Source organism: Atractosteus spatula, chromosome 8, assembly GCF_055471065.1.
Source record: "Atractosteus spatula isolate fAtrSpa1 chromosome 8, fAtrSpa1.hap1, whole genome shotgun sequence".
In the NCBI taxonomy this organism is placed as follows: Eukaryota; Metazoa; Chordata; class Actinopteri; order Semionotiformes; family Lepisosteidae; genus Atractosteus; species Atractosteus spatula.
Genome location: NC_142713.1, coordinates 15,751,730 through 15,779,238, shown reverse-complemented (window position 1 = coordinate 15,779,238; position 27,509 = coordinate 15,751,730). Strand labels below are relative to the sequence as shown.

The following is a 27,509-nucleotide window of genomic DNA, read 5'->3' as shown; positions in this document are numbered from 1 at the left end:
CCATTGATTGACACTCCTGACTCTAATTATCCCCTTAACTGAACTGATAATCCTATACTGTAGGTTCACATACTTTTTCCAACAAAGATATTTAATGCTGGATCATTTTGATCAATAAATCAAAAGGTAGTGTATATCCTTTTGTGTTTTATTGGGTTCTCTTTATCAATTACTTACAGTAGATGAAGATCTTGTCACATTTTAGGTAAAATGTATGCAGAAATTCAGAAAATTCTAAAGGGTTCACAAACGTTCTAGCACCACTGTATATCCTTCACATCCCATATTCATCCATCCATCCATTTTCTAAGCAGTTTATCCAGCTGGAGCCTGAGCCTAACCTGGAAAGTAACAGACACAAGGCAGGATTCACACTAGATGGAAGTCCATCACAGGGCACAGACAGACACACACACTCACACCTACGGCCAACTTCCCCAGAAACCAATTAACTTACCAGTATGTCTTTCGACTGTGGGAGGAAACCAGAGTATCCAGAGGAAATCACACAAACAAAGGAAGGAACTCAACACGGATAGCTCCGCAGGCCCAAAATTGAACTGAGGGCCTCAGAACTGATAGGCAGCAACACTAACCACTGGACCACCATGCTACCCTATTTAAATACTCTTCAACATTAAATTACAATGAACATTCTCTCAGAATTTTATCGAAAGAAGCACAAAAAAAGCAGGACTTATCTGTCAGGAGGCCTTAAGATACTGTTGCAAAGGCAATGGGCATTCATTAAGTGCTGAAACCTAGATGGTGTTGCTTAATTGCTGGTATCAAATATATCAGTTTTGATACAATACAGTATAAAAAGACCATATACAGTATATTCATTTCTACAATGCTGGGTTTAATAGCAACTTTATTAGCAGAATGTATTAAAGATGCTCATTTAATTACTAAATAGCCCAAAGCCCCACAGAAGAACTATTTTCAGATATTACAGGTTATGCCACTAACTGGATCTTCAGACCAGTCCAAATAATGCATACAAGCATCAAATCAAACAAGGTTTAATACACAATAATGTTTTTTTAAAGTCACTTGTTTTCAATGACACTGTTAGACGGAATCAAGTTATAAAACCATAATCTTTAAGTAAATAAATCTCTATACTCCTTGAATTAAAAACATGCTTAACTTCCAATCTGCTTGTTAAGTCATGCTAATTACCAAGAACATTTATGAAGCAGATTGCAGCAAGTAGGCTGGAAGGGATGCAAGTTAAACTAGCCCTGCTTTAAAGGGTCACCTCAATAACTTCTCTTAATAAATACATTTATTTTTCACACACTTACTGTAAATTAAATCATTCTGGAAAATTAGAATGTATAAACATATGTTAATAAATATGAAATTTTACTGTGTGTCATTGGTTTCCAGTCCGAGCCCTAGAGAGCATCTTCAGTGATTGATAAACAGCAACCTTGATGAATTACCTGCTTCAAGTTAACATCTTGGTTAGCATGAAAATCTACTGCAGGGTTCATTAGGAGCACTAGTACTAAATGTCTGAACTGTAGGAGCCCAGCACTTCAGGAAAAATGTTGCCTACTGTATAACTGATCTTATGGTTTTCTACATTGCGTTAATGTAAGGGTCTCTAACCCTGGTTCTGGAGAGCCTCTGTGCACCAATAAATAAAGATTTAGAACAATTTAACCGAGTTCAGTTAAGCAGGTGATTTATTAAATTAAGTAATTCAGAAATCATCAAGTGGGACCAAAATCTTAGTACTTGGATGGCACAGTGGTTAGCATTGCTGCCTTGTACGGCTAGGGCCCTGGGTTCATTTGGTAGGGTGCTATTGGTGTGGAGCTTGCACATTCTTTCTGTGTTCGTGTGTGTTTCCTAAACAACATGCTGGTAGGTTAACTGGCTTCTTTAAAAATTGACTCTGGTAAGAGGTGGGGATTGTTGTGTCAGTGTGTGCTCTGTGATGGACTGGCATCCCATCCAGGGTGAATCTTGCTTTGCACACAAAACTTCTTGGGATAGGCTCCGGGTCACAGTGACCCTGAATTGGATAAGCAGCTATTGGAAGTGATGTGTTGAGATCTTATGATCTTTCAGCCGTCAAGGATCAGAATTGTCTTAAAAACAATACTTGCTTAATTAGCAGATTTCAGGTGTTCCTAAATATTAGAACTAGGTGATGAGTAACAGTAGTTCCTAATCCTGGTCCTGAAAAAAATGCTAAACTTGTCCAATTGAACCCCGGTTGACTTACAGTAATTAAAACCCAGCTGAAAATGTAAATACATCCCCCCCCTCCCCAGGGCAAGCAAGGTAGAATCTGCCATGCGGCTCCACAGAAAAGTAGAAGACCCCTGTGGAAAGATGCTAACTGTCCATATTAATAATATTTTCCTGAAACTAAAGCTCACTAACTCACTAACAATCTGTTTGAAAGTTCTACAAAACAGCAATCCTGTTTTGATGCTCACTAAACCACAGTGATGGGCTATTAGGTACTGTAACTAGGAAAGTAATGCTCCCAGTTGTTACTAATTACTGATTTACTGTATATCAAATATCATTACACCAATTTCATTTGAAAAGAAGAGCAACTATATATGTATACTAATGGGAAAGAGAAACATAACATTTTCTCGAATGAGAATATTATAGTTATAGCTTATGCACTTTCACAAATTTGTTTTAAGCCCTCTGATCAGCAATATAGTCTGCCAATCCACTGCTGCACAATTCACTACAGGACAATTCTCTCCAAGGCCTCTCGCTATCTTTGATTTGCAGTATGCATCCTGTTCATGCAAGCTTTTGAACTTGTTATGAAGAATACTGATGTTTAATTCTGATGATTACCTACTTTTGCATACACACATTCTGGCGTGTAAACAGCCTTAAAAACAGTGAAATTGTTTAAAACATCAACACTTGTGATAGAAATATCAGCTTTCGGCATTACCATCTGCATCGGGCCCTACATAACATGCATTATGTGTCCATTGTGTTTTGTGCTGGACAAAGTGTTGCACTGTAATAATAATAAATATAAAAATAATAATAATGTTAATAATAATATAAGTAATATATAGTACTGAAAGATGACATACTTATTGATAGAGAAGGGTTTTTTAAAGGATCTATTTTAAAGGTCTCAGTTGAAGCTGCGTGTCTGAGATGATTTGGGAGGCTATTCCACAAGCTAGGAGCATAGCCGGAGAACAAACGGCTACCCATAGTTGGTAGTTTGGTTTGGTGGACCTGCAGCAGATTAAATTGACCTGACCTTCAAGACCAGGGTGAAGTCCGAAAGAGAAGGTCAGAAGAGCCTTAAAAACCAGGAGCAAGACTCTCTGGTAGAAAGGGAGCCATTATAACTTTACGAGAATAGGAGTGATATGGTCTGACATTAGACGCTCATATACAGTGCCTTGCAGAAGTATTCAGACACAGTTGTTGTTATTGTTAATGTTGCAATCATGACAATTTTAAGTAGAAATATTTATTAAATACACAATCTACTCCACAGATACAGCAAAAATAAAAAAGAGGTAAATATATAACCTAAAAGAAAATGGAAAAGTGGTGATAAATGCATACTCAAACTCTTGGCTATGGCAACCCTAAAATAATTTAGGTGCATTACATTACCTTAAAAAAGCCACAAAATTAGTTGAGTGACCTCTGTGTGCAGCAATAATGGTCCACATGATATCATAACAAATACACCTATCTCTTCAAGGAGGTGGCACAGTAAAACAGTGGATAGTCTTATGGTCTCGCAGCGATTGTGCCCTAGTTTCAATGCCAGACCAAGGACCTATCTGTGTGGATTTTGGATCTTCTCCCAGTATTCACTTGAGTTTCCTCCCACAGTACAAAAACATAGTGGTAGGTTAATTGACTTCTGGGAAAAGTGTCCCTAGGTGTGAGGGTGTGCGTGTCTGTATCTGCCCTGCAGTATCCTGCCATGTGTTGGTTACTTGCCTGAACAGGTCTGGCTCCCCTGCTACCCTGAACTGGAAGAAGTTGTTAAAAGTTGGATGGAATATATCTCTGTAATGTCCAGTAGTCAAGCAGTGAAATTTCAAGCCGAGATTCAAGAATGTACAGCAAGGAGCTTTCAAAACAACTCAAAAATAATGTTACAGAAAAGCACAGATACTGTAAATGTAAAAAATGTACAGTATATGCATCATTTTGTAATTTCATCAACTAGCACACCATAGGAAGTGCCTGAGTACTTTGGGAAGGCAATGCATATCAGGATTTCACAGACTCTAGTGTTCATTTTATCTCTTTTGAGCTGCAGAAGAATATGAGAACCAGTCTACACACAGTATTTAATGTGAAAGTGTAGTTGTTCACAGCAATGTAACAAAAGCTCTGTACTCATTCAAATAAGGAAAAATCAGCTGTACTTCTGTGAAAAAGACCAATAACCTCCATGCTTACCACTTCCAGAATATCAATTCTGTTAACAGGTATCAAAGATTTATCATGCACACTCCCTTGTGGTACTTTTTCGAAAATTATCTTTATTTTTCTTGGTGCAAAGATCTTTAAAATGCAAATCAGTTTTCTCTGACAGTTAAAATGTATATTTCTATATATTTCAAAAATACAAAATTGGTGAAAAATCTTCCAATCACATTATTTGTTTTTTTGTATGCTGCAATTAAAATGTAATTTATTTCAAAAGAAATGAAGAAAAAAACAAAAATTAGATTGTGAATGACATTATGTGCTCTTTAAAATTCTGTGAATCGGAACTGTGTTTGCTTTGTTCTTTACTACTCAGTAGTTTTAAAAAAAAATCTTAGTTGTTATAGGCTAATAGGTGCAAGTAAACCAAAAGTAAGTGCCATCTCTATTAAATGCTCAGATGCACATACTAACTAAACAAACTACTAATTTATAACTCCAGGCAGAAAACAATGTCTGCTCCACTTTCCCTTTGTTCCCATTAAAAACAATATTCATTTTCCACTACAGGTACCAGTGATAACTGTTTTGGTGATGCAGAAGAGGTGACCCTGCAGTTACAAACAATTGCTTCTACTGCACCAAAAGAAGGATTTAAGAAATTTTACAGTGTTACATTTAAATGTTCAACACCACCATATTTCAAGTACTATTCCAGAATAATGCTACTCCATCAAACAATAACTTACTGGGGTAGGACATTTCTAACGTACAGTACACCATGATTGAAAGAAAAAACAAAATGAAAATCAAACATTCTTCATTATTATTCAACTTAATAGTGGAAGTGTAAACCCATCTGCATCCTCCTCTTGTTTAACATCTTGGCCAGGAAGTACAACGCAAAACCACAAGGTTCTTCAGCTTGAAGAATCATAATATTTTCCAATGCTTTAGTTCCTGTCACTCATTTTGTTTTATGCAATGCTCATTTGCTTCCCCTATCTTCTTTGCAAAATAGTTTTACAAAGTCATTTTAGAAGCCAGTACCAATTACTGTGAGAAAAATAAGCAGGACTAATGAAAGGATGCTTCTCACATGAGGTGATAGAATCCTCTAATATAATACCAAACCATAAGTTACAGGGACAGGCAGATGATGTTCACAATTCCCTTAATTGAAAATTAATTTTAATGTACAGCACCTTTGGTAGAATGCTTAAAACAAAAGTGGAATTCTGGCAGTGAACTATGATGAACAAATCTCAGTTTATTTAAAAAAAAATATCAAAGTGATTAAAAAGACCATAAAAATTGTCAAGCAATCTAGCAAGAAACTAGCCAGAATCAAATACTGCATTACTGATTGTCACAGTTACTGTCAACCCCTCACCAAGCACACCTGCTTGTAACTGATGTGTCATAATCCCTCTACACCACACTCTGTCTGCTGGGCTCCCTGTTGTAGCTAGGGGAGTCTGAACAGCGGTGAGTAAAATCAATGAAAAGTCCTTCTGGATCCGAGTCCATGGACTCCAAAATCTGGTCCACTATTGTTTCCGGGCTAGAAGAGCAGGCTGGTATGGATAAGGAGTCTTTGACCAGCTCAGTAGGAGAGGCCTGCTTATCACTGAGGTCTTGACCCTCTAAATCTTCCGGTTGTGGGTCAGGGGAAGGTGAGGCATCACCTGTCAAGATCAGGTCCTGCTCCCCTGAAAAGCCGGCCATGGTCATAGACACTTTGGAATCCACATCCATGATTGTGGTGAGGTTGGAGTAGCCTTGGTCTTCAAGGCAGGAAGTCATTTCTGAGACAGAGTGGCGTCGAATGCTCGCTCCATTGGCAGAGCCCATCTCTGTCTCATACTCAGCCACGGGGGTCAGCATTGGATTGTTGTAACTCTTTGAGCGCACCACTGGGTTTTTTCCTATACCCTCCCCTGGTTTGGGACAGCGCCGCAGCAATCTCTTTTCTGGAGGGACAAAGGAAGTCTATGTCAGGGATGAACTCATGACAGTTCATTATCATTTTAACTGAGTTTCCTCCTGCATGCTCACTTCTCACAATCATGTAAAACTTGTTTCACTGACATCTATTATGCTTTTTTTCCATTTTGTTTTTAAGTGTAATTCAACATACTTTCAATCTCTGCCACAGTGACCCATTTATGAATTCAACAGTTCATTAATTATTTAGTAATAATTTAGAATTAGAAGAAGCAATTATGGAGCTGATTACATCAAAGCCATATAATGGTGTGGACTGAATGGACTACAGATTGAATATCCACACACTAATACTGTACATATGTTTGAACATTTCTCCATGCACATTTTGGACAATGAAAGATCTGCCAATGTTCCTGTTTTGCAACTGTTCCTGTTTTGTGGCTAACACAGAAACCAGAAAGCTTTTGGTACAAATGATACCAGTCATTAGGATGTCTTTGTTACACAATAAGGGGACTATGTAAAGAAGTGATGGATATCTAAAACATTTTATATTGTTACTTACATATTTTATTTATGGACTTTATGGACATTTACCTAGGATACAACAGTGAAGCTGATAACATTTCTTTATAAACTGGTTACTGATGAGAATCTGGTTAACATCAAAGACATTTCTTTTTCTAGTTTTGCAATTTTCATATTTCCAAACTATGTACTGCTTGCAGATATCTAATTTTGAATTTTACATTTTGTGACCTTAAAAAATATTTCAGCCGTAAGGCATCCTCAAACAAAAGAAACTTCACACAACAAATGCACAGCACATCTTATTTTCCCAGTCATTGATTACAATAAATGCAACATTTTGGTTTTGATTGGAATCTCACCCAAAACACATGAGCACTGTGTCACCATTCCATCACCAGAGAATAGTCCATGTGTCCCTAAGTAAGGAGAGACAACCTTCTGGATCAGGGACTCCAGTTTCAAATAATCATCACTCACTCCTTTAGATTCATGCACCCCCTGCAACACAAAAGAGAGAGTTACTGTGTTAAAGAATGAAAATAACCCAGTGTAAAAATTAATACTATATTAAAGCAATTTTCTGGAATAAGATACAGTAATGAACAGGTGATTGTGATTATCTTAGTAAAACTTAAAAGTATTGATAAAACAGATAAATTTACCTACAGTAGAACTTATGTAAAAGTGTCTACAGTAAAAGTGGTTGTGAGAACTATATTTTATTTAATTAAATTACTTGTAAGGAACAAACAGTGGTGCTGCTGCTTGATAAATCACTGAAGGAGAAAGAAGAGGGAGTCAGCAACCCAGGTGACGGGGTAATCTGACTCTGCAAAAGATCTCAGAAATGCAAAAACAGCAAAGAATAAACTAAGTAGCCAATCTTTTAAATCTCAGCAAATGCTCAGTGGGAAAAGCAGCAATAAGACAAGAAATGGTATCAACCTCCTACTGTATATCAGCCCAGCCTCAAATGTAATAGGAAACAGTGTCTTACAGGATATCTTTGATACACAATATCAGTAAAAGTTAAGCGGCATGGCACTACCCTTCCATTAAAATCGTTCCTGTAAGATATTCAGCTTTGATTCACCTTCACAGTTCTACACCATCTACCAAACTCCTTTTGTCTAGAACATTCCATATGGATCTGCTTAACTTCCTGTGCAGATTTCTTAAACTTCTGTTATAACTGTGGAGATTACCATATCATAATTTAAAGACTGCTCATTGTGAAGAGCACAGAAAAACTTTCGGAGCCTTAGTACAAAGTACTATTGTGTGGAAAATGCCTTTGGCCAGCTCAAATTCTTAGTAACCTTTTAAAGCTGAATTAAAGTTTTAACTCCCTGTCCTTTAAATGGAGGCCCTAATCTTATATATTTTGCTAACCTGTAATGTGGAACAATGCTTTGGGACACATTTCTTACTCATAACAAATTTTACACTTCCTCTTTCAAAGTGACCTTGAAGATAATTTAATCACATTACTTTATATCAGTACATCACACCTACTACAATGTGACCTCACATCATTACACTACACATATTATAATGTGATGGGATACATTACATGTCTAATGTCAAAGATAAAAGATAAACCTGATAAACCTGACATCAGACCTGATGGGGCCACCCAGTTCGAACAGAAAATTTCACAAGTTCTTCTGGCCTCTTTTCGCTGTTAAAATCCCTCCTAAATTACCATCGATTGATGTGGTTTAATATGCATAGTGACATTAAGTGTGATTTGAGTTGGAAATCACAGGTACTTTCCCCTTTCTTGGAAATTATTTTTAATGATGTGGTTGGTATATACATCATTGAAAAATAGTAAATATCAAAGTCTCTGACATTGCTGATGAAAATGAATATTGGATGTGATTACTTAGTACACGCAGTTGTAACGAATTGTTCTTTCAAGACCCTATGCAGATGACACGGGGGTAGAGTGAGGAAAACACAGGGAAAAAGCATGCAGGAGTCGGGAATGAAAACGTGTTTGGGGAAGGTGTGGCCGAGGTAAACAATCCAGAAACAAGTCCAAGGGGGAATCCAAGAGGAGGCGAAAATCAAAAAACCGGGCGGTCCATCCAAGATGAACAGAATAAAAACGGGAGCTGGGTCGGAACCGGCAGGAACAGGAACTTAAAAGCTTGATACCCAAATAAAGGGATAATTTAGAGTCAGCTGATTGAACACAGCCAGGCTTGATTACAGCCAGCCCTGCTCAATATAACCTCACTTATTTTGACCCTTATTATCAGAGTCAAGTTGCCAGCACAAAGATTCAACAAGCACATTATGCCGCGATCAAAAGAAATTCCTGAAGTGATCAGAAAAGAAGTTGTTGATATCTATCAGTCTGAAAGTTTTAGAAAGCAATTTCTAAGGTTCTGAGACTCCACCGAACCACAGTGAAAGACATAATCTCCAAATGGAGAACACTTGGAACAGTAGTGAATCTTCCCAGGAGTGGTCGGCCTGCCAAAATTTCTCCAAGCATACATCCTCCAGGAAGTCACAAAGGATCCTAAAAAAACATCCAAAGAACTGAAGACTTCTCTTGCCTCAACTAAGGCCACAATCAGAAAGAGACTTGGCAAAAATGGGTTTCATGGGAAAGTCGCAAGGCGGAAACTACTGCTAACCAAGAAGAACATAAATGCTCATCTCTCATTTGCCAAGTAGTATCTGGATAATCTATGGAACTTTTTGGATGACATGGGTCCCATTATGTCTGGCATAAAGCAAACACAGCATTCCACAGTATGAACATGGTAGTGTGATGGTGTGGGGATGCTTTGTTGCCCCAGGACCTGGATGATTGGCCATAATTAAAGGAAACATGAATTCTGCTCTGTATCAGAAAATTCTTAAGGAGAATGTCTACTCTGCCCGTGAGCTGAAGCTGAAGAGTAGTTGGGTCATGCAGCAAGACAATGATCCAAAACACAAAAGCCACATCAGAATGGCTGAAAAGAAGCAAAATTAAAGTTTTGGAGTGGCCTAGTCAAAGTCCAGACCTAAACCCAATAGAGATGCTGTAGCAGGACCTGAAATAAGGAATTCACGCTCGAAAACCTACCAATGTTTCTGAATTAAAGCAATGAACAACTCACTTGTTAATGAACTTGCTATAGCTTCCTAGAAATCATAAGCTTTCTGCTTTACCATCTGGATCAAGCCCTGCATAACATGGATTACATGTCCACTGCATTTTGTTGCTTTGCTTTGTGTCATTGTAAAGGCTTCACATTTTACATGCGATGGTTCTATGCTCAAATACAGTGCTTTGCAAAAGTATTCAGACCCTTTCACAGTTCTCATATTTTGTTACTCCAAATCATGCTGTCATAACAATTTGACGTAGAAATGAATATTAGTTATATGCACAATCTACTCCACACATTTAGATAAAAAAAGATAAGTTGTGATGAATGTATATGCAAACCGAACCTAAATTAATTTAGTTGCAAATATTACAAGCCACAAACTTAGTTAAGTGACTTCTATCAGTGGTTAGTATTGTTGCCTTACAGCTCTGGAACCCTAGGTTCAATTCTGGATCTGGGTTGCTATCTGCATGGAGTTTACAGTGGTGTGAAAAACTGTTTGCCCCCTTCCTGATTTCTTATTTTTTTGCATGTTTGTCACACTGAAATGTTTCAGATCATCAAACAAATTGAAATATTAGACAAAGATAACACAAGTAAACACAAAATGCAGTTTTTAAATGAAGGGGAAAAAAAAATCCAAACCTACATGGCCCTGTGTGAAAAAGTGATTGCCCCCCCTGTTAAAACATAAATCAACTGTGGTTTATCACATCTTTGGAAAGCTGAGTTCAATTTCTCTAGCCACACCCAGGCCTGATTACTGCCACACCTGTTCTCAATCAAGAAATCACTTAAAGAGGACCTGCCTGACAAAGTGAAGTAGACCAAAAGATCCTCAAAAGCTAGACATCATGCTGCTATCCAAAGAAATTCAGGAACAAATGAGAAACAGAGTAATTGAGATGTATCAGTCTGGAAAAGGTTATAAAGCCATTTCTAAAGCTTTGGGACTCCAGCGAACCACAGTGAGAGCCATTATCCACAAATGGCGAAAACATGGAACAGTGGTGAACCTTCCCAGGAGTGGCCGGCCGACCAAAATTACCCCAAGAGCGCAGCGAAGACTCATCCAAGAGGTCACAAAAAACCCCACAGCAACATCCAAAGAACTGCAGGCTTCACTTGCCTCAGTTAAGGTCAGTGTTCATGACTCCACCATAAGAAAGAGACTGGGCAAAAATGGCCTGAGTTCCAAGACGAAAACCACTGCTGAGCAAAAAGAACATAAAGGCTCATCTCAGTTTTGCCAGAAAACATCTTGATGATCCCCAAGACTTTTGGGAAAATACTCTGTGGACTGACGAGACAAAAGTTGAACTTTTTGGAAGGTGTGTGTCCCATTACATCTGGCGTAAAAGTAACACAGCATTTCAGAAAAGGAACATCATACCAACAGTAAAATATGGTGATGGTAGTGTGATGGTCTGGGGCTGTTTTGCTGCTTCAGGACCTGGAAGACTTGCTGTGGTAAATGGAACCATGAATTCTGCTGTCTACCAAAAAATCCTGAAGGAGAATGTCCGGCCATCTGTTCGTGACCTCAAGCTGAAGCGCACTTGGGTTCTGCAGCAGGACAATGATCCAAAACACACCAGCAAGTCCACCTCTGAATGGCTTAAGAAAAACAAAATGAAGACTTTGGAGTGGCCTAGTCAAAGTCCTGACCTGAATCCGATTGAGATGTTGTGGCATGACCTTAAAAAAGCAGTTAAGGCTCGAAAACCCTCCAATGTGGCTGAATTACAACAATTCTGCAAAGATGAGTGTGCCAAAATTCCTTCACAGCGCTGTAAAAGACTCATTGCCAGTTATCGTAAACGCTTGATTGCAGTTGTTGCTGCTAAGGGTGGCCCAACCAGTTATTAGGTTTAGGGGGCAATCACTTTTTCACACAGGGCCATGTAGGTTTGGATTTTTTTTTCCCTTAATAATAAAAACCTTCATTTAAAAACTGCATTTTGTGTTTACTTGTGTTATCTCTGTCTAATATTTCAATTTGTTTGATGATCTGAAACATTTCAGTGTGACAAACATGCAAAAAAATAAGAAATCAGGAAGGGGGCAAACACTTTTTCACACCACTGTATATGTTCTCCCGATGTTTGCTTGGGTTTCCTTTGGGTGCTCCGGTTTCCTCCCACAGTCTAAAAACATACTGTCAGGTTAATTGGCTTCTTGGAAAATCTGGCATCCAGTCTAAGGTGAACCCTGCCATGTGCATTAACATGCAGGACTGATATTTTTTTCTTTTTGAAGTTTCTGGTTGAAAACCTGATTTAATGAATGACTAAACCAAAGTCACATTCAGCTGCTTGACAATAACCAGAATGGATGAAACTGCAAGGTTGTCTGAATACAACCCTGTTGGGTACCTGAGAATCACTTTGAAAATGTGAGAGTCTCACAAGAGCTTACATTGAAAGATATAATACTCCTTACTGCTCTCAGGTTTGTGCTGCAGCTTGGGGTTTTCCCATATTTCTGCTTTGTTAGAATGTTATGTCAGTCCTTGGTTGTCTGTTTAAGAAGGCATGCTACTATGCCGGTATGTGTGATGCCCTTGCTTTGCTGTTCTATCCTATTTTTATGCTCAATGACAAATAACTTACATGTGAGTGTTTTGGACATGCCAGGTACATTTTTCATATACTTGTGATGTGTAATAAAAGGCCTAATTATTTAACTTTAGAAGAATGGATTGCTTGGACGAAATGTATTTTCAATTATAAAATGTAATATTTCACTTTGTCCTGGTTCTGATTTACAGAATTTTTTAGAATTAAAAGCAATCTAGATTGATACCTTTTTGTGAAAACTGATTTATGCACAAAGGCTATAGCTTAGGAAGTGTTTTAAGTCAGATTTGTTTAGTGAACTTCATCGTGGCTCTAGATCAAGATACATTTGTTCTGGAACAATCTAGTAATGTTTAACAAAGCATCTGTATTAATATCAAATTTATCCTTCTTAGTTCTGCAAAGTATCACTGGGTGAGCCAATGTACCTCTGTATGAGGGGAGTAGGTAGTAAATATTAATTATTATTTCAATGTGTCATGACTCCATTCTTTAAAGCAACAAATCAACAAAACTTTACGTGGATCTGAGTACCTTAGGAAAACAGTGTAGATAGATCAAAGCACTGGAAATTTTAAAAGAAACATGCTTCACACCTAAGATTGGGACATAAATTCAAATTTCAGCAGGACAATAACCTAAAACACAAGGCCAAAGGTACCTAGGAGAGCCCAGTCAAAGTCCGAACTTGAATGCTGTTTAGAATATATAAAAGGTGAACTACTGTCAATAAGTGACCCCTAAGCAACTTAAGCATGAGCAAATTTTCCAGGCAAAATTGGCATAAATTGTACCAAAACCCTGTGCTGATGTAATTGCTACCAAAAGTATCTTCACCAAATACTGAGTTAATGGGTCAGAATATTTTCTGTATACAATGAGCATATTTTACTCTGGTCTCTTTACTTTTGCTGACATTTACAGTAACTTATCTCACCCTCATTAGTCTTTAGTTTGAGTCTTCAGGTATTGAATAAAATATTGTTACAGTTTTAGTGACTGAGAAGTGTCTCTTGGATTTAAGATAGTTTGTGACACTTGGCAGAGTTATCAAGTTCAAGTTCATGTTTGTTTGTCATTCCAGACATGTACAAGTATACAGTGGGATGAAATATTGTTCCTACTGGTCCACGATACAAATACAGACAGGACACTGACATAGACATTGTAGACAGGATACACATAGTGCAAAGTGCAGATAGTGCAAATTACAAGGCAAATACATAATACAATATATACAATACACTGGGGGGATTTAAACCCTGTGTCTGGAATTGGAGTGGGTGCAAGTAGATTCCAGGGTATTGAGGAACCCGACAGCCTGCAGAAAGAAGCTGTTACAAAGCCCATACACTGCGATACTGTATCTTTTTCCAGACGGTAGGAGGGGTCATCTACTATACTGGAGGCCTTGTGTAAGAAGGGTTATGAATAATTATTTCACATATTGACTAAACCGATTGGTTAAATCCTGATTTTCACCATTTTCATAACCCCCATTTATAACAACATTAAGTTAAAAATGTGTATTTATTTTTTAATTTCACAATATGGGACACCTTTGGAAGGGTCTGAATACTTTTGCAAGGAACTGTATTTACACATCAGTCTAGTCCCTGTTGATGAGTTGAAATATAATACAATGCTGCCTCCACCATGCCTGACACTAGTTGACTGATACACTCTGTTGGATTTAAATCAGATGTAATGCTTTGCATTTAGAGCATAAAGGTTCAAATTTATAAATGACCACAAAACCTTTTGTGATATGTTGGCAGCACAGTTCACAATGTCTTAATTATCATCTCTACACTGATGATACTCAAATCTTTGCCCACAATAAATCTGACACTGATGTGGTTGTCTCTGTCTTATCTCTGACATAAAGACATGGATGCCTAAAATTTCCTTTATTTAAACCATGACAAGACTACATTTTGTAAAGCTAATTCAGTAGCCCTATCTGTGCATGGTACTGTACTCAAATTTCAAATTGAAGAACTTGAGGATGATATTTGATCCAGGCTTGGTGTTTGACGCAAATGTGCAACATATTGTAAAAACATAATTCTTCCACCTCAGATTATGTCCTACTGTATGTTGTTGCTAACTGTTGCTGAAAAGCTGGTCAACATTTTGTCTATTCTTAATTTGACTGTAACACCCTACTCACTAGGGTATCTACTGTAAATCCACACTAAACAAACATCAGTATGTCCAGAATTCGTCAGCCCGAATCCTGACCAGGTCATGTGCAAGTGATCACATTACTCCAATCCTGGAACCCTTGCACTTGCTTCCTACAGGTTTCTTTTCAAATTCAAACTTTTCATGTTCACTTATAAGACTCTACATGGCTCGGCACCTCCATACCTGTCTGACTTACTATTGTCCTAACTGACAACCTTCGTCTAATTCTGGTCTTCTATCTGTCCCCGAAACCTGTCTACATATTATGGGAGACAGGGCCTTCTCCTGCTATGACCCAAAGCTTTGGATCTTATGCCTAAGGATGAGAGTCAACTTCCTTGAGCACTTTCAAATCAAGACTCAAAACGTTTTATTTAGAAGTGCTTTTCTTTAACTGGTTCTGTGTCTGGCCCATTGTTTTCTAAATGTGTTCCAAACCCTTGTGTAATCCTACTGTCTCCTCTCACTGTGTACTTTGTTTCTTACTGTAAAGCTCATTGAGAAACCACTATATAAAGTGGCATGGTGGAGGCAGCATTGTATTATATTTCAACTCATCAACAGGGACTAAACTGATGGGTAAATACAGTCCCTTGCAAAAGTATTCAGACCCTTCCAAAAAATAGAACATTTCAAAACTGCACACAAAACGTATGATGTGGACTCTCCAGTTAAAAGTGAGTTACGGAAAATGGAAAAATTTAAATCTCAACTAGCAGCAGTCGGTTTTCATGAGGCCTAATACAAGAGGGAAAGCGGCAATTATCGCATCCTTCCGTGTGAGCCATGTCCTGGCTAAACACAAAAAGTCATTCAGGGATCGAGAAGTAATAAAGAAAGCGTTTGCTGAGGCTGCTGACTTGCTGTTTGGAGATTTAAAAAACAAACATTTTTGGCGAGGGTCAGACAGCTGTTGCCTGAAATCAAAGTTTCTGAAGTCGTCTAAACATGGTGAATATGCCCAATTAGAGGATGACCAGTGGCTTCTGGATTTAGCATTCCTCACAGGCTTGACTGAACTGCTAAATGAGCTGAATGTGGAGCTGCAGGGACAAAATAAAAAAGTCATCGACAAGATCAGCAGTGTCAACACGTTACAAAAAAAATACAAGTGTTCTCAAGTAAGCTTCTCAGTGCCAGTGCTCACATTAAGATAGGATATTATTTTTTCTCAAATGGGGAACAATACTTGTTCACTGTAGAATGAGTCACTTGCTTTAATTTGCTGGCATTATAGTATCGTTATTGTATTGATGTGCCCACAGTCTTGTTTTTTTTATATCAGAGCTTCAAATTCACACTGGTAGATCGCGCTGGACTGGCAAATGAAAAAGTAGATCTTACATTAAGAAAGGTTGGACACCCCTGCTCTATATCATATTTGCACTTTTCTCTGTACTATGCTATTATGATTACAGTTTAGCATTTTAGTAGTTATTTTATGCAACACAAATTAACCTATCCTTAACTCATTGTATGGTGCTTTGTGTTCCATTTGCATAGGGGATATAAATATTTCTATTTTACTAGCCAAAGTATACCTGTGTTACAGTGATCTGCCCTAATGCCCTATATGGCTAAAAGCGTCTGTGGCTGCCTTCTTTGATTTATTATATTTTAAGCATCTCAAGATGGTTTTGCTTTCTAGAATTGTGTGACAGTCAAAGCTAATTAATATTCATATATTCTATGTTCATATGCCGTAATTTTGTTTCACAAAAATGCCACATCAATAATTAAAGAAAACTAAAAAGCCAGGTTTACATAAATAAAAATTGAAACATTGTACGAATGAACATTTACCAATAAATAAGGCATATTGATTTGCGTATTGAACAATGTGTAGCTTACAAATCAATTACTGGTCCTAGGATTATGTAAAACATGAAAATGATAAATAAATCGTTATTGTTCTTGTTTATGTTTCATAAACTACCTTCACTAACTTCAACTACTTGTTTTAACAATAACTATGAGTTTGAGTTAGCCTCCCTATTTTTTCCACTTCAAGTTACATCAGGGGAGACATAATTAAGAAAAGGAAGTCACTATATTGGCTGGAACTGTTAGAGGAAATGAAGAATACAATGTGTTCAATGTGAGACAGCTACACTGAAGAATAATACATGAATAAATGCACAGAGGATAGGTGTGGCTTCCTCATATTACCAGTTCTTGATCACCTTTCCTTCTACTCTACTGTGTATATGCTATTGTACAGCAGCTGTATTACTGCAATGGCTTCAATGTGTACATTCTGTGTCTGTCAAAAACATGAAGGAAAAATTTAAGAGTGGACAAGAAGATGAAAGCATATGCAGAAAACACAAATTAGCTAATCAATGTGGAACTCTTACAGTTGTGCCTGAAGATGTTTTTTAAAATGTTATGTCTTACATAACTAACTTGTAAGAGTTCTTTGAAAAAGAAACAACAGAAATTAGCATACACAACTGTTCTATTCGGTACATTTAGATTTACAGAAGACATTTGATAATTTTCTATATGAAAATTAATTCTCAAATTATAAGCAATTAGAGAGTACAGAAAAGGAACAGATTCTCAAATTTGAGTGATGTAATTTAATTTGTGGAATACCCAATTGATCTGTATAAAGATCGGTGTTCTTCCTGATTTATACCAATGGTCTCAATACTGATATAGTTAGTAAACCAGCCAAGTTTTTAGACAATTCCAAAGATAAGGATTAACAAACACTATAGAAGCAGCAAATTAAATTCAAGATTTAAATAAAATTCAAGACAGGGTAAACACCTTACAGATGTTTAATATAGTCAAATGAAGAATACTACATAAAACTACAGACAAAAACTGGAAAATACTGAGATTGAAGAGGTTACTTTTGTAAAAAATATAGGAAATTATGTTGATGTACTACATCATTTGCATTTAAATAATATGGGTAAAAATAAGAAGGCAACCACAAAGTAATCAAACATAGTTAAATGTAAATTTAAGGGAATTCAAGGGATGTTATGTTAAAACGTACAATGCACTAGTAATAGCTCATTAAAGAATACTGTGTTCAATTTTCACTACATTACAAAAAAGATATTGTTGCTTAGGACTCAATTCAGAGAAGACCAATAAGATTTATAACTTTAAAACCAGGAATGTCTTACACTCAAAGGATAAAAAAACAGTACCTTTTTAGCATTTAACAAAGAAGATAAGGAGATCTTATCCAAGTATCCAAAATCCCAAAAGACACCGACAAAATTAACCCAGCACATTTTTTTTTCAGAATCATAAGAGAAAAGTGAACCAGAGAGACAAGTAAAAACTTCTGAAAGCAGAAAACAGAGAACAGAAGGCAATTTATGTAGAGCTTTGTAGGAGTATGGAACAAGCCACCCACCTAGACTCCACCAGAATGGTCTAGAACGACTGAATGGACTCTTCTTGTTTCTAACTGTTGTTATGTTTTTCTGTGTGTATTGATGCAATGATATTGTCCACAGGGTCTGGAATTCTTGAAGTGTTAGTAGCACTCAGTGCCTTGTTTTCTCTGCACTGCACTTTGTAGTAAAGGTAAAGGTCTTAATTTGATTTTTACTGACATTAACAGCAATGTAGTTTATCATTTTTTCATATTTAGGCACTTCTATTAGAAACTCTTTAGTTTTGGATTGGTTCCAAAATCAGTGCAATAATAATGCCACAGTAAATTGTCCAGTACCTGGGCTTTAACCTTCACTTTCAACTTCTGATACCTGTGTTTTTATCCAACACTTAAGTCTGTCACTTCATTGAGTTTTCATTCAACAGGTTTATTCCAGCTCAAACTAATTTACTACTTTAGAGGTCAAATATCAAACCATAACCAAAAATTAGCTACATTTCTGTTATCCCATCAAACCATATCATCTTTAAAACACAGCTATAACTATCCTGTTCACGTCATAATGTCAACAGACCAAACTTTTCAAGTATAAAACTTATAAATGTAAGAGTCATATCTCTGCATCCTTAGTGGCAACGAAGAGTAATGCGTGTATCAAGTTATTATAGTGCAGTGTTAGTTAGTATAGTGCAGAACTCACTATTATAGTTTCATAAACGTCTACCAGTGATTGCAATAAAGGTAGATTAAATGCCATCCCCTCTGTCTGTATTTAAAAAAAGCAATCAGAGCCTGTGAATTAACGGCATTCTTAAATTAATCAGAGCCACTTTCCAATGGAAAAATGATTTCATGGTAACTAGCCGGGGAACCATATAAATAATTAACAACATATTTGCCTTTTTATTTCCTGATTTTTGTTAAGTAAACATAAATGTACGCAAACAGATTTTCACTTGCGTGAATGTCTGTCTAAACAGAACTCATATCCGGTGTCTTGTATAAACAGCTTTCAGTAAAGGCTCCAGAAAATGTGAGATTAATAGCCTTATCTACAGCTAAAGGTATGGCTTTCAGCATTAAGATAAGGATTTCTTATCTTAAAAATTGACAGATGCAACACATGTAGGCTGTGCACCAGAAGCATCCTTACCAGAGATTCTGATCAGGGGCATAAAGACTTTGGGTTTTATGTCTGATTTAACAAGAAGGCCAAGGAATAAGTTGCCTGATTGGGTTATAACTAAAAGACAGTGTAGGTGGAGATTCTTTCTTCAGAGCATCAATATATTTTTGTTTCATGATGACCTAAATTCTACATAATATTGTAAATATTTTACAAGTGCATTTTAACATAATATCCCTTCACTTATTCTTGACAATTTTTACTACAGGGCCTTGCAAGGCTCTCCCTAAGCTGTCACATTTTGTGAAATTACAAAATGTAGCATAGACATGTTGTAAACTTAATATTTTATTTACTCAGACTAAAGACATCTAAGGTTAACAGTAAATGTCAGCACACATTACATACAAAAAAACTGAAATATTTTGATGGCCTAAGTATTCCAACCAATGAACTCAATATTTGGTGCATGCACCTTCAGCAACAATTACCTGGTAACTGGTTAGTCATTTTGGGTAAATGTTTACATCAATGGTTGAGTGAAATTTTTGCCCAAGCTTCTAGGCAAAATTCCTCAAGATCTTCAAATTCCTTGGGGATTGCTTATAGATTTTTGATAGGATTCAAGTTAAGTCTTTGATAATGCCACAAAGACACTATTTTTCTTAAGCCACTGCAGTGTAGCTTGTGCTTTGAGCCACTGTCCTGTAAAAAAGTAAAGTTTTTGTCCTAGTTTTAGGTCTGAAGCAGGTTTTGTTCTAAGATACGTAACTTGTTTCATGTACTTTCCCATCTGTCTTGACAAACTTTCTAGTCATTATCAATGAGAAGCAGAACTACTCTATAATATAATTATCCCTTGATAGCAGGGATGGTGTTGAGTGAGTGATGCACTATGCTGGATTTATATCAGATATAATGTTTAGCTTTAAGACTTGGAAGTTCCAATTTAGGCATGTCTGATCGCAAAACCTTTTGTCACATGTCACTTATAAACCAATACATGATTACAGATATTTTTTTCACTTTCGTACAACCCCCTCATGGTGGCATCCCTAACCAGATTCCTCCATGTGTGGCACTCAGTTTCGATGGAAAGTCTGAACTACAGTAAATAGTGTCCAAGTGCCTTCCACTTCTTAATGATCAACTTCACCATGGTCAAAGAAACATTAACTGTCTTTGATATGCTTATACGTTTCTGATACCTTTCAATTCCTTTTTTTGTTTTTTACTCTGAATTTGTGATGTTGACTGTGTATATAGCCAATATTAATTGGTACTTCATTGTGTAAAACTTTTGTTTCTTCCTAAAAATTATTTTTTTGTTTTTTTAATGCCTTTTTACCAATTACCAAATACCAATTCACCAAGACATGTTGTTGAACAGTTAATCAATGTGAAAAAATGAAAAGGTCAAACACACTGTTAACTGTTAGTCTATCAGTCTATCATTTACATACTGCCATACCCTGGGCTGTGTACGTCATACTATCTGATACTGGGGTATGTGTGCTCATTTTTAGCCTGCATGCCTGTATCTCTGAATAATGTGGAATCTCTGAATTAAACAAGGGATATCTGAACAAATGCCCATAGATATCACTTTGGTCTTAAATTAAAGAGCAATTTATAATAAAACAAATGAAACAGTCAAAGTTCCAAATGCAATAAGCATTACTGAAAGGATTTAGAATTTAGAGAATAGATTATTCTGATCCATCCACATCACTTGAGGGCCCAAAACAGAGTCACCCCTCTAGTGGCAAAAGTACAGGATGTTTAAACACATCACATTCTTTATTTTCTTACAAAATTGTAAACTCAAAAGTATTCAATTAAAATACAATATTAATTAGTGATCTGCCAGAAGCCATATCAATCTGGAACTCACAACTGGCCCACTGAAGCTAAGCAGGTGTGAGTCCGGTCATTACTTGGATGGGAGACCTCCTGGAAAAACTAAGTTTGCTGCTGGAAGAGGTGTTAGTGGGGCAAGCAGGGGGCGCTCACCCTGGGTCCTAATGGCCCAGTATAGTACGGGGACACTAAACTGTAAACAGGCGCCGTCCTTCGGATGAGACTTAAAACCGTGGTCCTGACTCTCTGTGGTCATTAAAAATCCCAGGGCATTTCTCAAAAAGAGTAGGGGTGTAACCCCGGCATCCTGACCAAATTTCCCATTGGCCCTTACCAATCATGGCCTCCTAATAATCCCTATCTATGAATTGGCTTCATTACTCTCCTCTCCTCCCCACCGATATCTGATTTGTGGTGAGTGTTCTGGCGCACTATGGCTGCCGTCACATCATCCAGATGGATGCTGCACATTGGTGGCGGTGGAGGCAGGTCCCCATTACCTGTAAAGAGCACTGAGTGGAGTGTCCAGAAAAGTTATCATAAATATTCAAGGATGTAGTGTGTTATGCTTGTTTGGTATCAAAAGAATGGGCAAAACAAAGCTGTTAAGAATTCTAAATATCAAACCTGTGTATAAAATTCCTGAAAGAGAGATGCAGATCTCAGATTCAAACTGGCCACCCAGAACCCTGGTAGACAAGACTTTGGAATGTCTTTCTTTGAGGCTAATAAATCAGGAAAGCCAAGAACCACAATTTCGAAGTTAGGCCCAAGAAGACTGCAGGTAAGCTCCTGGAGGACAGGAAGTTAGGCCCACAAGGATTGAAGTAGTCCTGAGAGGACTAAATGTCAAGACATACTGTAGGGAAGCCAGTACATCACGGGCAACAAGTAGCAAAGAATTCAACTGAACCAAGGAAGCAAAGTCTGACAAGCTGCTCCACCCTCTCCAGCCAGCAGCTCATCTACTTGAACTCTACAGCAACGCCAGATCAGATCCTGAGCCAGGTCATATAGCTCCTTACATCTCACGGATCAGGTGAATGCCTACTTTCCCGCTATTCACGACATAAGCAATCGGAACACACCAAGCTTCTCTAGTCTGCTCACCTCCTAAAGGAATAGTTTGCATTTACCTTGTGGTTGGATTCAGTGCTTGATAGGGATTGCGTACGATGTTTATCTTGATAAGAATTTAATATAACTTTATGCCTTTTACCTTGAATTAGAATTCGAGCTCACTAACACATAGTTCTTCTATATAGTATCTTAGCATTTTACACTTTTCTAATTCTCTACTTTCCAACCATTTCCTCAACTTTTTTCCATAAGCCTTTTTGCTTGTATTATTTTTAATCCTAATAAACTCATCTATTTTAATAAATTGAAGCAGTATGTGAATTTGAATTCAAACAGATCAACCTTACACCTTGAATTTGGGTTGTTAAGCTTTTGCTAATTATCACATTAACCTGACTGTGTTTTCAGAGGACACACTTATTTAATGACTGGTGTGGTGATTACCACTAGATCACAAGACCTGTGTTATACCTTCCCTTGGTGTTTCAGTAATGTCTAGGACAGGTGGTATGGGTCTTGCTTTTGAAAGTGCTTACTACGGGTCATATGTACTAGAATATGTACATGATTGACTGGAGGTTCAGGCAACCCTCCTAAACCATGTGATCCACAGGTGCATATTACAGCCAAAGTGCCTGATAGGGGACATAATACAGTCAGACCCGTCACAGGGGTCTCTGATTCCTGGGAATTAGAGGAGTTATGCCTGACATTGAAATCTTCTTCTACTACCAAATCTTTTTCTTGTTATGTATTACGTTAAAGTACAAGATCTGGATAAAACTGGGCTAGCTAACTGATGACAATACAGACATGTCTATGTTTTCTATAAGTGGTCTTGGGTAGACATGAAATTCAGAAACCTTCCAATATTTCAAATTTTGTTGCTTCAAGAATAACACAAGAAAGTTACAAACAAAACATCCTGTGAGATTATTTTCAAAACAAGTATCTTTCACATTATATCTCAAAAGAGATTAAATACTGTAGTCTTGATAAACTATGTACAGTAATCTAGTAATATTATACATTAGTTTACATTTGCAAGGTAATACGACCATAAATTCAAAGCCATATATTTTTTGTTTCCTTTAGTGGCAATTTTTTTTTTAGCAATGATGAATAAGCAGATGCAAAAAACAAATACTGGAAGAGGGTTTGGATCCATTCTCAGGTATTTATAGCTTGTCAGCTTCCTCTAGTAAGCATCTGGATCTAATAGGAATGCAGGCAGAAACCCATGGAAATGCATAGCACACACACTAGTGATTAAAATCCTAAATCATCAGAAAATATTTTTTCCTTTTTTAAATTCAGGGTTTGTGAGACAAAATCTCAAATGAGCAAATACTGTACTGCACATTCTTCACATCTGCAAAAACATATGAATTATTATTATCATTATTATTGTGGCTAGGATACATTTTACATCCTCCAAAATCAAATATTTCTCTGAATTTTTGATTATTGTGTTGTTGCTGTTTATACGTTATATGCAAAACAGACTACAGTGATGGTGTACATAAACGTTTCTTCTGATAACAGGGGAACCAGTTTCAATACCTCTGTTTAATTTCAATTCAATATGCAGTTTCAGTACATAATCTAACTCCCCTTTGTTTTGAATCAAAAGAAATACCAAGGATAAGTGGGATGCTTTTTTTGGTTCCTCTGTACAGTACATCAAACAGCAGTGCTATATTTTAAAATACATAAGGACTAACTATCGTGTTTTAGGTAGAATGCAAATGACATGCAGCTCTTGCTGCTTCATAAAATAGCAACAAGAGGCCTTTGATATTCAGATGAGATAGCGCAGCTGTCTGAAGGGACTTGTTATGATGCTTTTTAGAAAAATACAACTAATCTGTCTTGTGAAATAACAATTAGTTCCTTGTAATCCTTAATTGCTCCAACAACTTAAATGTTACCTTAAATTTAGCAAATGTTAGACTGAATTTTATTTACCAGAGTAGTAAGATATAGTTCTTTTATTTTTTCAAACTTTAGCACTTGACGACCCTAGGCCATAGCATAGAAGAGGCTTAAGTGTTGCAGGTACTAGAAGAATCTAAAAGAAAACCGTGGTCCCAATTTCTCAGACTGGTTATTAAATCTCAGTCAAGAAAAGAATTGACGTCATTGCAAAAAGTTACTAATATTTTACAAAGTTTGAATTAAGCACACATTTTGTGAAAGTACTGGATAGTCGCCATGTTGTTGAAAATCTCCTTGGGCAAGTGCAAGAATTCCCTCACATTGTGATGTGTTGTGGCCCTTCCTGCTCACTAGTCACCTTAATGACTAATGTAATACCATGTAAGTGAACAAATACAGGTTGTGCAGCAGACATTTCACTACATAAATGCTCCAACATGAACTGCATTCAAAGTTGACAAGTTAATTGTATTTGTCAGCAAAGTTGAGAGCGATATTTCTATTGGATTAAAAAAATGTAACAAGGCAGCTTCATGTCACTGGACGTTTTATTGCCTCTTTCTGAACTGCAGAATACGGCACTGTGCATACCTGAAAATTTTGTTTATCTTAGGATGTAAAGTGGAGATTTTACATGTTACTGTGTACATTTTACTTTCATTGTGGTTTGAAATGCACTCATCAATGCCAATTATTTCAAAACCAAAAAATATAAAAATAGCGTTACAGTTTCCCCTTTAAGATCATCAAATTTCCATGGGGTGACAGTATTCTGCCTATTGTACTTAGGTGAACATGTTCACTGGTCATTAACAAAACTCACTTTAGATAGGGGTAATACCCATTTACAGGCATTGCAAAGTGCATGGTATTGTATGAAGGTAGTAAAAAGAAACTATAAATACAAAATGGAAAACAGTGTGCTACTAAAGTCTACTTCTGAAAAAGACGTTGGTGTACTTAAAGGAATTGGCTAATTGATTATTCAAAATGAACAGCTAAACACAAACCAGAGGGCACAAGTGGAAACAATGTGAAGCACTTTAAACCAACATATAAGATGCACTTCTTTAGTGAAAGGGTTGCAAGCGTATGAAACAAGATACTCAGGCATGATGTTAAAGCTTATAAGTATATTTCTTTCAAGAAATGAATGCATGAGATCTTGGGATCAATTAGCTACTACCAAATTGGCTAAATGGTCTCTTATTCATAAACTTTATGTTTATCTAAATGGAAATATAGATTCTATGGGACAATCAATTTGGAGATGGAAAAAGTAGGTATACAGTATCTATAGGACAGTAAGGTGGCACAGTGGTTAGCATTGCTGCCTAACAGCGAGAGGGCCCCGTGTTAAATTCTGGACCTGGGGGTGCTATCTGCGTGGGGTTTGCATGTTCTCCTCATATTTGCATGGGTTTCCTCCCAGAGTCCAAAGATATACTAGTAGATTAACTGGCTTCTGGGAAAAGTGGCCCTGTTGTGAGTGTATAGTCAGATGTACACATGTACACAACAATAACAATTATTCCTTACACGTATATAGTGCTTTTCTGGACATTCCACTCAAAGTGCTTTACAGGTAATGGGGACTCCACTCCACCACCACCAATGTGCAGTACCAACCTGGATGATGATCAATTTGTTGATCTTAAAGGGGGAACTGTAACACTATTTTTATATTTTGGGGTTAGAAATAATTGGCATTGATGAGTGCATTTCAAACCACAATGAAAGTAAAATGTACACAGTAACATGTAAAATCTCCAATTTACATCCTAAAATAAACAAAATTTCCAGATATGCGCAGTGTAAAGTGCACCAGTACACTCACCACACACCAGCTATCAGTGAGGGAGAGAGCAGAGTGATGAAGCCAATTCATACAGTAGATGTGGTTTATAAGGAGGCTGTGATTGGTAAGGCAAATGGAACATTTGGCCAGGATGCCGGGGTAACACCCCTACGCTTTTCATGAAACACCCTGTGACTTTTAATGACCACAAACAGTCAGGACCCCAAGTTGTATGTCTCATCCTTTTTACAGTATAGCATCTCTGTCACTGTACTGGGACATTAGGGTTACCATGCTGGTGATATGGCTGCTGTGCATGTCTATGTCTGTGTGTGCTCTGTGATGGACTGGCATCCTGACCAGAGTGTATTCCACCTTGTACCGGTTGTTTCCCCATATTGGATAAAGCTGTTAAAAAATGGATGGATGCAAGTATACCTTTAATCATTTAAGAAATCACTGAAAATAAAACAGCAGCAACAGAGAGAGCATACGATGTGGTATGGTTTTTTATGATGGTCAGGTTTTTTATGAGCTAGATAGGCTGATTGGCCTCCTGTAATTTGCAGACCTTCTTAATTTTCTCACAGTATAATCTGTTTTTGTACTTTTTTATTTTTTCTGCATTCAGCTATCATATAGTGACTTTTGCTATTGTCTGCTATGTATAACCAGCATACGGCATTTGAAGTCACATTCAGGCAACCAAAGAGAAAAACGGATGAACCCAACAGGAAACATTTAGCGTAGGTAACCAGACCTAACCTACATGTCTTTGGGAGGTGGGTGCACCCAAAAAAGACACACATGGACATGAGGAGGACATGCAAACTTCTCATAGAAGACACACCAGCTCAGTATTGCATAGCTAGTCTTTCTTGAACTAAATGTGTTAAAGACACATAATTCTACATGAGAGTAGAGAGCTAATTAGTATAAAAAGCTATTTTAACTGTAAATAATTACGCATTTAAAGTAGTATACATATTCCAGCATATTCATATTCATACATTCCTGACAGTTAAAAATGTGAATACTAGGAAAATGATCTCCAATATCATATATATATATCATGGGTACACCTAATACGCCATGCAAATCAACATAAATAAGCCAAGTAACAAATATACTGTAAATAGAAAAAATACGATACACAGTCTTCCATTATAAAAAATAATATTAAGACATTAAGATTAAGATATAAAAATGTGTCTGTAAAAAGTAAAACATCTTTAATAACATGATGTTTGCTATATTACCGGTATGTGCTGTTTCTCTCTGCATTGCGAGAGAAATGCATGTTACAGATGCAGCCATTCAAAGTGAGCGGTACAGACACGTACCGCAGGTAATTGGCTGCGGTGTCGCGTATCATGACGTAAGATGACGCGGGGTACCGCGGTGCGTGATTTGTTGACCGACAGGGGCACTAGTGGTCCGTTGGTCTGTCGTAGAAAGACTTACTGTAAACGTCTTTACTGTGCCCGTTGTAGATATTGAATTTTACCACTGAAGGGAAATCTTAGTAGCTGAACATAAAAAGAATAGGAGCATACTGTAACGCGTGTGA

General features: G+C 37.1%; 1 protein-coding gene across 1 annotated transcript in view; it reads right to left on the bottom strand.

Moving 5' to 3' along the window:
- Positions 1 to 4,313: 4,313 nt before the first annotated feature.
- LOC148829206 (proline-rich protein 5-like) overlaps positions 4,314 to 27,509 on the bottom strand; it is a 106,035-nt gene continuing 82,839 nt past the window's right edge. Inside the window, exons 8-9 of the mRNA XM_088923144.1 lie at positions 7,248 to 7,386; positions 4,314 to 6,380 (exon numbers count right to left, since the gene is read on the bottom strand). Of these exons, the coding sequence (XP_088779270.1) occupies positions 5,839 to 6,380; positions 7,248 to 7,386 (681 nt within the window). The 3' untranslated portion in view covers positions 4,314 to 5,838. The remainder of the gene's footprint in view (positions 6,381 to 7,247; positions 7,387 to 27,509) is intronic.